General features: G+C 27.5%; 1 protein-coding gene across 1 annotated transcript; it reads right to left on the reverse strand.

Annotated features, from left to right (window-relative positions):
* Nucleotides 1-1,504: 1,504 nt before the first annotated feature.
* LOC145191486 (UV radiation resistance-associated protein-like) lies at nucleotides 1,505-16,044 on the reverse strand. The gene is made up of 18 exons (XM_090066942.1): nucleotides 15,893-16,044; nucleotides 15,662-15,797; nucleotides 13,124-13,158; nucleotides 12,971-13,034; nucleotides 12,617-12,720; nucleotides 12,436-12,513; nucleotides 11,296-11,358; nucleotides 9,785-9,819; nucleotides 9,544-9,649; nucleotides 9,379-9,460; nucleotides 6,975-7,019; nucleotides 6,717-6,801; nucleotides 6,536-6,623; nucleotides 6,290-6,365; nucleotides 5,314-5,479; nucleotides 5,040-5,118; nucleotides 2,729-2,820; nucleotides 1,505-2,563 (listed from the first exon to the last, which is right to left on the reverse strand). The coding sequence occupies exons 1-18, from the start codon at nucleotides 15,962-15,964 to the stop codon at nucleotides 2,020-2,022; spliced, it is 1,950 nt and encodes a 649-aa protein (XP_089923068.1). The 5' UTR covers nucleotides 15,965-16,044; the 3' UTR covers nucleotides 1,505-2,019.
* Between the last annotated feature and the right edge of the window lie 399 nt (nucleotides 16,045-16,443).

The following is a 16,443-nucleotide window of genomic DNA, read 5'->3' on the forward strand; positions in this document are numbered from 1 at the left end:
GTAAAAGAACGATTCTAGGGCAAAAATGAGAAATCGAAAAGTGACCCCACTTTTGGTTAAATGAACCATAGATACCTAAGTTTCATATAAATAATACTATTTTAAAATTTAAATTTTGGTTTACAGCAGAATATCACAAATAAATTACATTAGTTCATAATTTTTCTGGCTATTTATATCATGTTTAATGTTTTCGTTTGTTTAAACTAGCCATAAGACAACAGACAGTTTCAAAGAACGGTTAAAATACGATTTTAACCATAAGAAAATCACCGCCCAAAGTTTATCACTTAATCTAACCTAACCTTCAAAACCGTTTTTTGAAGTTGCAATCTTAACCGAAAATTTAATTCAAATAAGCAATTACCAATCAAATTACCAATGATAATTTTTGACTGTTGAATTTTTTTTTTCTTTTCAAACAGAAAACATTTTTCAGATTGTAACTGCAAACCCAAACCATTACATGCGCACTATGTTCGACAGTTCTTTGGGTGTATTTGGGATTGAATCGGTCAGAGCCGCGGGGTGACACACTCGCATTCAGTCTCTACTTATCAGTGGAAAATTGCTTTCGTCCTACCAAACGACGGTAGACTATTGTTCAGGAAAATGCTTGTGCCTACGAGCAAATGCAATTCCTTTCTTAACCAAGGGCGTAAGCAATGGGTTCTGCGCTGAAAGTTTTTCCTCGATGCTGAAAGTTTTTTCTTTCTAACAGTGTATCATTGTCATATGACTACGTTTAACCTATTTTTAGAAACCAAATTGTAAAGATGTGGCTGAAATTTGGTCACTGTACCTAAAAGAAACGTTTTGTTTGAATAAGATAATTCAATATCTGATATCAAAATGCTTTAATGCAATCAAAGATTTTCGTTAATTTTTCAAGTCATTTTTTAAAACTCCCCATAAAAATAACCAAAAAAACCAAATGTTTGGATGCGTTTTCATTTCTGACAGAAAAATAGCGGGAATGATAAAAAACTTGTATACACGTTTTTTTTTGTTTTTTTTTTATATATGTGTGTGTGTATATATATATATATATATATATATATATATATATATATATATATATATATATATATATATATATATATATAAGAAACCAAGCAAATGAGCTAATATTGGAAAGTTTCTCATTTTAAGTGTACTCAACTCTAATGCTAAAAGTTTCTTCAGAGTTTCTTATGTTTCAGATTAACAAAAGAGAGACAAAGTAAATAAAATGAAATCTGAAAACATGTTAGCAAGTAAAATAAAATGTTTTACAGTCAACTAAAATTATTTGAATTCCATCAAATCATTCAATGTAATACAATCCTCAGGTTTGTCTCTGAACAGAACACAAATTAAGAAATATTCCTCGAACTCTTAATAAAATAAGCTTCTTATCGAAAAGTAACTTAGTACTAATAGTTTTTTAACACTTTGTGGCTTCTAATACTGGTTTCTTATATATATAAAAAAACGTGTACACATATATAAAGTTCTTGCATATAGGAGATTATAGTTTATTACCATATAAAAAAAAATGTTATTTCAATAAAATTTGCTATAATACATCTTCATATTTATTTGTACAAGATTGCATCTCAAAAAAAAAAAAACGATTTGCTATCAAAAAAAAAAAAAACGATTTGCTATCACGTATAAAGTACGTCGTCGACATTAAAGATTTTATAAGACGCTTATTTAAAGAAAACGCTCGAGTAAAACCTTTCCGCCAAAATTGTTACACATTTTCATTTCAAACTTATTTAATGAAAAGTTGTCAAAATGAATATCGTTTCAAACTAATCAACTTCTGTTATAAAATATTTACGTTGCTACTTGTGGACCGGTTTTGAAAATCAGCCACAACAAAAAGCAGTTTAGAGACATTTAGGAATGTGAAACACAACTGAAATACGACGCGAAAAGATGCACTGGTTAAGAAACGCAATTTCTTACTACATCGCAAAATAAAGAGAAAAAAAGAGGGACACAGATTCATTGACATGCAACTTAACTCTACTATACTAAGATGTTTTCCATTTCTAAACGATGCTCCCCGAAAGGGTCTGGAATAATAAGGGCATCGCTAATCTGACGACTCATATATCGTCTATCAGAACTATTTTGCATGTCTAATTTCATTACAATCTCTTCATCAGAATCAACCTGTGTATGAACTTTTGTTTCCGTTATAGGGCTCATAGAAGAATTGCATTGAGAAGTATCGGGAAGCACTTCCCCTCTTTGACGTACTATATCTTCAAAAGGAGTTTGAATCAAGTCTGGAGATACTGAAAGCAACGCATCCGGGAGGCTAAGTGTTTTGTGAAGTCTGGGTTTTACACTTTTTCTTGATATAAAACGATGTTGTTGGTTCGCTTTTACGTGAACGGTGGGAAGTCCAGAAAAGGAATTTTCCTTAGAAAACGAACTGTTTTCAGATGTAACTGTTTCAGAATTAATTGATAATGGATTAACATAAGGCATAGAAAGTCGATGACTTGAATTGATAAGTGCAAATTGGTTTTGACCAGATCGAACAACAAGTGATCCATTCCATTCACTAAATATTATAGCTTCATTTGAGTCAAATATAAAAGAGTGCCTAAAACTTAAGAGCATTTCATCGTTGTTCATTTTTTTGTAACGTAAAAAACAATTGTGAATGTTAAGAAAATAGCAAAATAAAATATGAGAATAAAATATACAAAACAATTTAAAAACATACAATCTCAGTCCGAACTTTGTTTCAAACAGTGTTTTTAGATTTACAAGTGTATTTCGCAAATCTGCTGTACCTAACTTGTTATGGTAGCGAAGCTAAACGAAACAAAAATAATTTTATAAAAGGCTAATAACAAATGAACTAAAAACATTAAAACCTAACTTTAACAATTAGAATTAATATTATTTAAAGAATTTTAAATGTAAAAACCAATTATAGAATAAACACGTCGTTTATTCGTACGTATATATGCATGTACAAGTAGTTAAAAAGATGAACCTTTTAACGACACCAAGGGTTACAACATATCTTATGCTACTACTTCAGTTGTTACACGACGCTACTTGAATTTTACTTTAGGAATTGTAATTTTAAAAACTTAAAAAAAAAAGCGAACTTATTATATAAGTTATTATTAGTTACTTTTCTGAAGTTCTTATGATTCAATTAAAAATCACCATGTTTGAAAATTACCCCAAATATCACTGGGAGCAGAAAGGAACTTGAAGATTACATTTCAGAAACAAATTGTTCAGTTTATGATCTTTTCACAGGATCTAAATCTAAAACATCATTTTTCTACTAACAAGTTTATCAATTGTCTGCTTTTGTGTACTTTATATATTCATTTGATGGCATTTCAACACTCAAAACTATTTCTAATAACACTATAACTATTTCTAATAACACTCAAAACTTTTTTTCTTTATAGAAGTTTTATAATACAAATAAATTGATTGTTCTCTTTCAAATACAGCATTATACATTTGCGTAATATTTGTCACCCTTACACGAATGTTGAAACTGTTCAGCATGACTTGGTTTTATAGCTTGCAATCTGATTATCCCTCGTCAATATACAGCAATAGTCAGCATTTTAAAAGAAATGTTACACCAAACTGAGTTGCAGAAGCTTCTCAACATATTCAGCATGGCCAAGAGATTGCTCATTTCCTAAAAAAATCTTGTCTTTGAACTGGAATGTATTCCAAATGTGAAGACCTATGATGTTAAGATTACCTTTAGAATTCAAGATTTTTTGAATCTGAGGCCAACAAAAAAGCCCTTTTAATTTTAACCTCACAAATTCTTAGAAACTTGTTCTGAAGATACCCAAAACCATGCTAGTTCTGTTCATGGCTTTGAGAAATTGTAATGTGTAATGTGACAGAAAAGACTTCTGTAGAATTATCAACAGCCATTATTCACACCTTTTTAATTAGAACTGCAATTAATTCCACTGCAATTTTGAGCTGAGTTACTCTGCTTATGATTTAAACAAGTTCAGATTTTTTAGAAAATTATTCAGTTCAACCTGATTAGTAAGTTTAGATACATCTGATTCATGAGGTACAAGGATAATCTTTTAGTTTTTGCCAAATCGTAGAAACTGCAAGAGACAAGGTTTTTGCAGTTTCTATGGCTTTGCAATCAACAACTAAACCAAATTCTTAAATTTACACTAAGGGTGTTGCAACAGACATTCAGAGTCCATGGTTTGTCTTGTTTACCAAGTTTAAACTGAAAATATAACTCATCAGCTTTTCAAATAAGAAAAGATTCTGTCTGCTGTTGAGTATTATTTGTGATTCTCCACATGTCTGAAGGAAGAGTTTGCTGCATTTTGACATCTTCAATACATGATGAAACAGTTGTATCTATTTTATCTATTGTATCTATTTTGCGATAGGAAAATATCTGAAAAAATAAAACAGTATCTTTTAAGTCATTAAAAAATCATAAAGTAGGAGATAAAAATTTGCGAGGAAGGTAAATTAAGAATTAAATGGTTTAGGGTTTTTGGCACAAAACTAAAACAAAAAATTGGATTGAAGCAACTTTAAATATTAAAATAATGATGCAGATGAATCCAATTTTGACTTTATCACAGGTTACAATCATTCTTAATGGTATATTTAAAATATATCATGCTTCCAAGAGTATCATGCATCTCTAGGTTCCTCTACCACATAAAAAGTAAAAACAAATATGATACTAAATTTGAAAATATCTTTTTTTCTTGACATGATAGAGAAAAAGGAACATCGAGATACATCAGAGTCAACTACTAATAAAAATCTATCTACAACTCTTAGATTCCAGGAGACAAAAACCTTTTGACCAGTGTAATTTTAATGTTGTTGATTTTTTTAATTTATTGTATTTTAAAATACAAAATTTTTTACTCTTAAATACTATTTAAATTCTATTAAAAATTTTCAAAGGAAAAAATTTTTAAATGTGAAATTTAGGGACTGTCTTAATTGTTTATATACTTCACCTTAATATTTTATCAATAGATGTATAAAATAACCTGTGCTATATTTTTGTTTAGAAGAAAAACACCATATCGAAAATGAAACTTCTCTTTGCCTTTTGAATAAAGTGGAAATCTAAAAAAGACAGAAAAGCAATTTAATATAAAAAAAAAAAGCTATTGATATTATAGAGTTATAATAATAAGTAAAAGTTAGTAACAAACCAATTGATTTCAGAGTTAGTTATACAATACTAAATGAACACAGTTGTAATACTTTTTTTTATAATTGAACACATCAATTTGTTGAAAATAAAAGAGGGGCACATACTCTCTTTCCTTGTCTGTTAATTTATCAGTCACAAGATCTTGAACAGAAGAACGAGAACCCATGGGGCAGATAGGATATCTAAGAGGTAACTCAGTAAACTTTGCCATCATATAAACTAAGTGTGCAACATACCCAACTGCAACAGCTAACATTGTTTCGTCCTCTCCTATATTAAAAAAAAAAAACCTTATAAGATATTGATAATGTATGTAAATGCATTATACATACATACATACATACATACATACATACATACATACATACATACATACATACATACATACATACATACATACATACATACATACATTAATTACTCAGAAACTACTTAAAATGTTTTTCTAATCATAAAAACAAAACTCGTAAGTGATCTATTGATGGAGAAATTGAAGCATTGTTCGTTGTTCAGAAAGTTTTTTTAAACTTTAAGTCAAGAAAACGTGTGCACGATGTTTAGAAACATAACTCCAAACTATGTAAAAGTTATTTAGAACAAAAAGGAAATGAAAAACTAGATAGAGAAGACTGTGACCAGTGTCTGTCATCAAAGGGAATATGTGAAATATTTTGAAAGATATTTGATACAAATATTATGCTTGAAACAATAAACAACTTGATAGCTTGAATGCCCAGACCTGTGATTGATTTGATTAAATCTAAGGGTTTTTTTTTTTTGATGGAAAATATGTTTAGACATTTAACTATTGTTATATCCATTTTTATTTTTTGTTATGTGGTTTTTTTTTTTTTTTATTCTGAAGTCATTTTTAATTTTAACATATATTTGTCTAGTTTTGCATATGTCTTACCATGTTAATTTATTCATTAACTTTTTTCATTTTTTTCATAATAATTTCAAACTTTTGGCTTTTTGTGTTATAATTTTATGAGATTTTTAAAGAAAAGTCACAAAACTATAAAATTGTCAATAGCAATAAATTCAAATAAAAAAAGCCAATAGCAATAAATTCTATACCATTAAAATCTTCTGAGTTAGGTAGTCGGACTCCACAAATTGCATACTCTCTTTTATTTTTCTCATTAATCGGAAGCTAAGAATAATATCATAAACACTTATATATATATAAAAAAAGATTGTGCAGAAAATACATACTTGATCTTTTTTGTATAAATATAAAATAAATTAAAAAACAAAAAACAAAATATGTAAAACTTTGTGTAAAATGAAAAAAGAGTCTGCTTAATATGCAGTAATTTATACTTCTCTAATTGTGTATATGTCAACCAAATCAGCAGCTAATTGTCTTCTTCGATAATTTAGTTGAGCAGAAACTTGAACAAGAAGCTCTCTGAAAATCAATATGGGAAAATTAACAACCCTTTAAACCCGAGGTAGATTTTGCTTTGACAGGAAATGACCCAACTGGGTTTTGAAAACTAACCTTCGTTGAATGTGATAACTATGATTGACTTGCATGGCTTCTTTACTTTGAAATAGCTCTGCAAATCTCTTTTTTAACTCAGTTTCTAAATATTACATTTAAAAAACCAGTAAAAATTTTGCACAGCATCTAAGTTATAAAAAAGTTGTAAATATAGCTTTGTGTAAGTTTTATTTAGAAAATCACAATTTTAAAAATATTAACTCATTTACAGGCATGTGAAGTAAAGTCTTAAGTGACGAACTTCTATTCACAAACCTCTACTACATAGCCAACCACTTTGTTCTGCAGAAGCACTTCTTTCTAAAATCAAGTTATTTAAAAAGTAGGAGCTTTTTATGAACCAATAAGTTTTATATAAACCTATTAAGGATTTTAAGAAATAATGGCTAATAATTGCAAATCATAATAGGATAAGTTTCTAAAAGTACCTAATTTCAAACTAAATATAATTTAGATAATTTACTAACTGCTCAAATCAAATCCATTTGCTTTTCAACCACTTTAACTTATTCAATAGAGGTGGAGAATGTTAGAGAAAATAATACTGTAGTGCAAGAAAATTTTTAACATTTGGTAGAGATAAAAGTTGCATAAAATAAAAACTATAAAAGGTTTTGCAAAACCGAAAGTGAAACATCATGTGATAGTCTGTTTCTTGAAAAGTTAAGAATAGTGAGATTGACACAAAGGAGTAAAAAGAAACAGTATAAAGCCATGGATTATTCATCATAACAAAAACTGCATACGATATTTAGAAGAAAGTGTATCCAAACAGGTTCTCCAAATCCAAATTATGATATAAACTCCAGCAACAACATAGTTGACCGGAGCAAACTTTTCTTTTATGTCCATGATTAAAAAAAACTTACCAGCATATTAGAAAGGATGAAGGATCATTGCATAATACCTATTTTTTTCAATCGGGTTCATTAATAGAAAAAACAAAAGATTTCCCTGCAATTTATATCTCTGCCAGAGGGAGAGTAGCCAAGGCTAGCAATCATTTTTAGAGGTCAAGGAAAACGCATTTTACAAGTCAAAAAATCATGTTAAGCTATTATTTTTAAAAAAATTTATCAAAGAGTGATAACCAGAACTTATATAAAAAATAATGCTAAAGAAAGAGACAAAAAAGTTTAAGGGCATGCATATTTGAACTTATTTCTGACAAAATTTTTTTCAAAATAAAATTCTGATTAGTCTTTTTTGAATAATCTTTACACTTGTATTTATTTTTATCACTTAACTATATAAATTCTTAAAAAAGCCTGAAAAAATTACATAATAATAACATTGGTTAAATATTGAGCTTATTTCTCAATATTGTGGTAAAATGGGAGGAAAAAGCATCAGTGAAGTCATCAAATGGCAAATTATTGGTTTGAGCAAAGAAGGCAGTAAGAGTAAACAAGAAATAGGAAAAATTGAGTGTTGTGTAAGGAATACAATTAAAAATTATAACATGACAGATGAAATCAAAGATTCACTAAGTTCTGGTAGTTCTCAAATGTTGACAAAAAGAAATAAACACTATCTCTATAGAATGGCAAGACAAGACAAAAATGCAAACCAAGGTTTGTGGCACCAAGGCTATAAGGTGGTGGAGGATCCATAGGCATTTGGGGTTTTTTCTCTTTTAAAGAAACAGATTAATGCAACGTTTACACAGGCCAAGTTAATCAGTTTACTTACACTTCAACCTTGAAAGACTGCCTTTTGTGATCAGCTGCAAAATTTTACGGACATGAAAAATTTTATAGACATGAAAAATATGGACAAATACATCTTTCAACAAGATAGAGCTTAAGTGAACAGTGTAATTTCCGTAAAAGAATGGCTGACAAAAAAAAAATATATAAATGTGATGGGCTGGTGTGCAAAATCACTGGATCTCAATCCAATTGAAAACATTTGGGCTTAGATGGATGCTCAAATGATCAAATAAACTCTGAGGAGCATTTAAAAGCAGTTTTAGTGGAAGTCTGGAACTCAGTACCTATGGAACTTTACATGAAACTAGTTGAGTCAATGCCAAATAGAGTGAAATCATGTTTAAAAGCAAATTTTTATCTTTGAAAACATAGTTAAATTCATTTACAATTTCTTTTATTTGTGATATTATACCAGTCGATCATTATTATAACCATCATTGCTGTATTAAAAAAAAAAAAATTTTTTTGACTTTATTGTAAATATATCTTCTAAATAAACAATTAAAAAAAATTTTTTTTTTAAATTTATAGTTTTTATTTTATGCGACTTTATCTCGACAAAATGTTAAAAAATAACGAGTGTGCTTAAACTTTCTTGCACTACCATATAAATAATCTTTATCTTAAATTGTGATTATTTTATAAACTTCTTTGTTCCATTCTAAAAGATATTTTACTTTCAAAAGATATTTCATTTCAAAAGCTAAATTTTCATTTCTAAAAAATACAATTTTACAAAAAATATTTTAATACTTGATAAAAGTTAAGCATATCTATTAATTATCAAAATTGTTAACAATGTAAAAATTGCAGAATCGACCAAAAAATACCTCATATAAAAAATTTGCATTTGGAAAGTAATATATAACTTCAAAACTATTTTATAATATGAAAAAATCTAGATTTCTCTAGCAAAATTACTAAGAATATCTAAGATGAATTCTTACCATAAAGAATTTTTTCTTTAAGATTCTTAAGTTCTTCTCGGAGGAGTTTATTTCGCAAAATTAATGTCTCTTTTTCACCGTTCTGAAATTTTTAAAGTTATTACTAGTAAATTATTAATGTCAAAATAAAAAATATAACATAAATAAGTTAAAATGAAACTTTACTTTTCTTGTTTTTTCTTTGGATGATGCAAGCAGCTGAACCATTTGATGTTGCACCTTCTCAACTTGTAGTCTGGTCTGATGAATTGCTTTTAATGAGAAATGTATACTAAAAAAAAGAGGACTAAATATTTTAAAAAAAGCTGAATATCTTGTTCTTGTCTTCAACATGCAAATCTTTATAATTAACAACATTGAAAAGCAAAAGGTTTATTCTTATCATCTTCACAAATAAAGAACTAACCGTAAAAGAGATGCTTTCTTATAAGAAGGTAACAACTAAAAAAAAAAAAAATTACAATTATTTACACATTTTTATAGATTAATTGGCGATTATACTGATAATATAATTTGATAGAACATTTTAAACTTAACCTGGTTAAATTTAAATTTCTTCAATTGAGATTTCAGTATTTTCAATGAAAACACTCAGTCAAAACAACCATAAAGGTTTTTTAAAATTGAAAAATCTTTAAATTTTTTTACTACATAAATATGCTATGTTTTAATTAATCTGGTTAGGAAAGTACATAGAAAAGTTTAACATTTTCAAATTCCCAGCTGATTATCTGTAAACAACTTTTTCAAATTGCCAGCTGATGAAACAACTATAAATTATCTATAAACAACTTTAACAATTATGTTTATGTGGTTAATTACATCAATGAATAATGACTTTAAGTGTTAAAATTTTTTAATCATTACACCCAAAACAAGAAAGGCTGACGGTGATGTGTATTATACTGACTTTAAAAAGATTTTAAAAATCAAAGATGGTTTAACAAAAGGTCTAAGATTAGCCCAACTACTTTTTCAGAAAACAAACCAGATAAACCATCAACAAAAAAAGCAAAATGTAAACAAATATTTTTTTTATAAATGTAAACAAATGTATCTTAAAGCATTCAAGGTATATTTGTTTGAAGCATTAAGGTAACCAAAGTGATGCTGCTGAGTTGTGTACAAAAGCCATTAACAGACTGTAATCTACCCGAATGTGAATATTTTTCTTTTTCTAATAATGCAATTAAAATAATATCGGCAATTATCAAAACTTTCATTACATTAAATAATCCTGTCAAGGTCCTTTGTTATTAGGATACAAATTTGTTCAACATCATAATGCCATAACTTTAGTGTTAAAAAAACTTGTAACTAAAATGTTAATCACTTTATCAAACAAGAATTACAATCAATTATCATTCTTCAAATGCAACAAATGAGAAAAAATATGAGTGATCCTTCACTATCTGTATAATGGTTGAACCAATGCTGAATCAGAATCTGAAGTGGAGCTTGTAAAAAGTCCTTTTTCAATGTTGCAAACTATTAGTTAATACTCAATAGACTAAAATTTCAAATCCAGCTACATCACTAACAGCTTGTGAGTTTGTTGATGAACTTTCTGCTTCAAATGAGTTACCTCTCAAAATTTTATTGGAATCTCCTGAGTTTCTCTCCATCTGAATCTATATTTCCTCTGAATCAATTCTTCACACTCTTAAAATTTACCTTTAAGTATTTCAAGAGATGAAATTGTCAAGAATGTCAATTCAAAGTGAGATGGGATCAGTAGAAAAGATTTTTTTATAAAAATTCAGTTGTTTAAAAAACCTACTAGTGTAGAGTCTGAACATTTTCCTAATCATATTTTCCTAATGAGTCAGTATACTCTTCAAAAACGACTTTATTACATAGAGTGATAAAATAAATCTTCATTTTTTTTTTTTTTAGAAACTAATCCTTAAAACTTACCTGGTCATTTCGCACTTTAACAACTTTATTTAAAATATTATTTTGTGCAGCCACATAGTCATCCTAAAAAAAAAAAAAAAAAATCCAAGAAAAACCATACTTGGTATTTATTATTTTAAAATTTATTCAAAAACAATAAATTTTATGTACATTGGTTTCAAAGAAAACAGGGGCAATTTTAATTCTAAATTCCTTTTTCTCAAAGCATTATAAAAATATAATCATTCAAGATAAAGATGTTGATTTTTTTGTTTGTTTTTTGAACCCATTAAAGGAAAAACAATTTTCTAAACTTATGTGAATTGGGAGTTTGTGAATTCAATAATTGTTTATAATTTGCTTTAGCTTCCTTTTATGTCCTTTATGATCCTTTACATCTAAGATCCTTTACATTTTCTAATTAAGGTTTTTTTAAGATCCTTTACATCTTCTGATCCAGATCAATAATGCAATATAATTTTTTATAACTTGAGCAAATCAATAAAAAAAAAAAAGAGAGGATTACTTAGCCCAATAAAAATGTTTGATGCAAATAACTTTTCAATGTTCGATGCAAATAACTTTTCAATGTTCAATGCAAATAACTTTTAGTGGTGAAAATAATTTCAAAGTAGTCAAAAAAAAAAGCAATTTTTTGTGTAAAAATTTAAATCTGGAAAGTAAAAGTTTATTTGGAGGGATTCATAGTATTTAGGGCTGCTTTAATTTAAATGGTTAAGTTTGTGCCTATATAGGTTGATTCAACCAACACACCTACTAGAGCACTAAAGAACTGCATGAATTAATCAGCAGACATGCTGAATGATCAAAATGAATGGCAGGAGTTTTAATAATTGGGACTCCATGCAGCTCGAACAGTCAAAAGATGGATAGAAGAAAATTTAATACTAGCCTGAAACAGAAGTCAATATCTGTAATAATTTTTATTTAATGGTTCTTTTAATAAACTGTAAGCAAAATCATTTTAACATGCCAGTTGTTTTGAAAACATGGCATTTTTATCTTTGAATTTTTTTTCAAATTAAGCAATTGCTAAAAATAAAATAAATAAATACTTAAGTGTAGAGTTTCTTCAAACAGCACAGTAATAGGTATGTTTATTATAAAAAAATATACAACTATCAAACAATTTGTTTTAACCTTTGGAGCACAATAGAAGCCTCCAAACAAACGAAAAAGAATACAATTGGTTTCATAACATTGATCTTGTGAACGCAGCTATAAAGAAAATTAATTGTTATTTTTCAGATGTTGCCTTGAAAAGCTGTTTTATGGTCACTATACTATAAACATTATTATTGAAAAAATTTATATTAAGTACCTGCTCACTACAGTACTGTAGGCCAGAGAAATTGACATGGTAGCTCAAGATTATCCTGAAATCATTATTTTTGCGAGATCCCCATATGCAAACAAGAGCAGAAGCTTATACAGTTATAAAGGAAAATAACTGCAAAATAAATGACATGGTTAGTAATACTTTTTATTTTTAATAATAACAATTTTAAATCTTTGTGAGTTCAAATTTTTATTAAAACTAATGAATCAATTTAAAATCAACAAGAGGCTATTGAAATAGTATACACATATATGTTATATCAATGCATGAAATTTAAATAACGCTTAATTATTTAATGATTAAAGTATTAATTTAGTATACATATAAAAAAGATACAAGCTTTTTTTTGCGCAGAATTCTTTAAAAACACTTCAGGGTCAAAATCACGCCAGTTCGGGTTCTAAATTAAAAATAATAATAAAAAGTACTCTACTGTATATCATGATAAACCTTTAAATATTTTAAACATCAAATATTTAAAATACTTACAAGAGTGTTTTCAATGGTTTCACTTTTGTACAAAACTATAAATAACAAAAAAAAAATCTGAAGTTGTTTAAATTTGTAAATTTGTTAAATAGTAAAATGGATAAGTAAATCTTTCTTGGTAATCATTGAGAAATAGTGTTGTGACCAAAACTAAAAATTGTAATTAACTTAACTAAAAAAACCGTAACTAAATTTAGTCGACTAACTTTTAAGTCAAACTAAATTTAGTCGACTAACTTTTTAGTCTAAAATTAGTCAACTAACTTTTTAGTCTAACTAAATTTAGTCGACTACATTTTTAGTATAACAAAAGTTAGTCAACTGACATTCTAGTGTAACTAATATTAGTCAACTAACTTTGTAGTCTAACTGAATTTAGTCGACTAACTTTTTAGTCTAACTAAATTAAGTCAACTAAATTTTTAATTTGTGAAAAATAGATTGTTACTGTTACCCTAAAAATAATTTTTTAAAATCTTGTTATGTGTTAGTTGTGAAGTGGTTTGAGCACCATGTTTTTAATTACAAATTGTTGTAAGTTACAATTTTTATCTGCAGGGCATCTATTTCAAGGTTCGATTTTCAGAGTTTTTCAGGTTTTTGGAGAAAGGTTTACAACATAGACACTTGGAATTTTGTAATAAAACCTATCTATTTAGTCCCCCCTATATTATTAAGTACTTGTTTTAAATTTCAATGAAAAGCAGTTCAGATCTGGATTTTTTCAATTTCTAATTAAAGTGAATTACAAATTATAAAACATATGTGAAATCAATTTATAAAAAAAAATAGTGCCATATTTTTGAAAGATGTGTTTTATACAAAAGCATTTTTGGATTTCCTGCAATGATTTTTTGAGGTAATAATACGTAATTTATTTCATTCTATACTCATAAAAACGCAGATATTTACAGGGACAACAATAAGATGGAAACAGTTAGGCAGTTAATGTGTTTTATTACTTCTATATTGTGTAATTGAAAATATATCTTGTTCAACTCTCAATTTTGTATTTCTTTTAAAAACTATTATTAAAATGCAATAGCGAATTATGTTTTCAGTATAAAATATCAGCTGTTTTTGACAGAGGTTGTTCTGCTAACAAATTAATTTTTATTTAATTCAATAAAAGAAAATTTGGGGAAATACTAGATACAAACAAAACATTTTTATTACCTAATTGTCACAAATTATATTAGGTATTTTAAATTTCTTAAAAACAATAAATTTTAATGAATGTTTTTAAACTGATTTATTTGTCATAATTCATATTATGTTCATATAATTTCATGGTATAGGTTATTCAATTTTTTTTAGCAATAAATCATATTTTAGTCAATTAATTTTAGTTAGACTAAAATGTTAGCTGACTAACTTTAGCTAGACTAAAAAGTTAGCTGCTTAAATTTAGTTAGACTAAAAATTTAGTCAACTAATTATAGAAGATTAAAAAGTTAGTTGGCTAATTTTAGTTAGACTAAATTCTTAGTCGACTAACTTTAGTCAGACTAAAATGTTAGTTGACTAACTATAGTTATGGTAAAAAGTTAGTCGACCAAAAAGTTAGTTGACTAAAAATTTAGTTGACTAAAAATTTAGTTGACTAAAAAGTTAGTTGACTAATTTTAGTTAGACTAAAACTAACCTTAACTCCCACCCCTATTGAGAACTTTCACTGTGTGCTTATTATAATTAACTTTTAATTACTAATAAAACTTTTTTTATATGAAGTTTTATGGTACCACTATCCAAATAGAAGTATAAAACTTCAGCAACTTTTTATAACTAAAGAAAAGATGAAGAATAATTTAGATACTTAAGCATTTCTACATCAAAGAAGAAGAAAATATTTAGCATGGCGTTGGGTTTAGCTGAACACCTTTTAACTGATGAACTTCTTTAAGAACTGAGATTTTACAAACAGGGCAACTAATATCTCAGCCATTGCAACCAATTATTGAGCTTTTTGTTCTATTTTTCCATTGTAAACAACAATACTAAAAAAAACAACTGCAAAAAACTTTTGTATTTTGGCTGCTAAAATTTTTTTAAAGATGAAAATTATGTTTAATTATTGTAAAACAAACTCCCTTGTGGAAATAAAACATGTGACATCTGCTGCAATATCATTGCAAATGGCAGATTTTTTTTCCCAATGGAAAATTTTTGATTTTTCTAATGTTTTACACTTATACAACAGTACAAGTGTAAAACATTAGAAAAATCAAAAATTTAAGGAAAAAAACAAACAAAAAACCATAGCAAAAATACAAAAAAAAAAGTTAGATGTAAGAAAAAGAAAAAAGGGAAGAAAACACAAGAAAAGTGATAACAGAGAAACTATCAAATGAAAAAGGCTTTAGGGAGAAAAGTTGAAAAGTTTCTAGCTGCTGTTTGCAATGACCTGTGTTTTGGAACATTCTCAAAAACATTAATAATAGTGAAATTGATTAATATTAATGAATTGTTGATATTCTTTTTACAAACTTACATAAAAACAAAGTTTAAAATACTATTTATAAAGTTAATTATAGTTACCTTTTTTATTATTATCTGCAGCATGTAGTGTAAAGTATAAACTAAGAAGGGAATATCTCGCAGTTTGTCGAGTTACTGGAACTAACTTTGCATCAATATTTCTTCCTATTATACATGTAAGATGACGAAGTCGCCGCTAAGGTTTTAAAATAATTTTATGGATTGGAATATAGATAAACAATATTAACTTATGTGCACAAACATCTTTAAACTAAAAAATACAAACTCTACCTGTTGCGTAGGGAGATTTGTATGCTTGCTGACTTCAGAGCGTGGTCGATAGCGACTACGACCACTCAACATAACTTTGAATTGATGCAACAGCCATTAAATTTATATCAAAACAACAGTTTGCATACCTAAAACAAATTTTATACATACATACATATATACATACATACATACACACATACATACATACATACATACATACATACATACATACATACATACATACATTATATATTGTTATCTGCATATAATGCAATTTGTATGATTACTTCAGTATTAAACAAAGAGAATAAAGCAAAAAGAATCTGTTAAAATGTCAGTAAAAAGGTCAGAAAAAAAAAAGGATATGTAATCTGGCCATTAAATGGAGATGAGTTGCCTTTGTAACCAGCATAAAAGTTTCAAAACTGTTAGTCTGCAAAAAAGACAGGAGTTCTTAGACAGGTTCAATAAAGTGACTTCAAAAGACCAACAGGATTCCAATAATTTGAAAAAGAAGGCAAAGATGAAGCAGATTTACAACAGCAACTTATATCAGCATCAAGGACCAT

Source organism: Hydra viridissima, unplaced genomic scaffold, assembly GCF_058129835.1.
Source record: "Hydra viridissima isolate aposymbiotic clone 2 unplaced genomic scaffold, HvirCarnegie_v1 scaffold_11, whole genome shotgun sequence".
Lineage (NCBI taxonomy): Eukaryota > Metazoa > Cnidaria > Hydrozoa > Anthoathecata > Hydridae > Hydra > Hydra viridissima.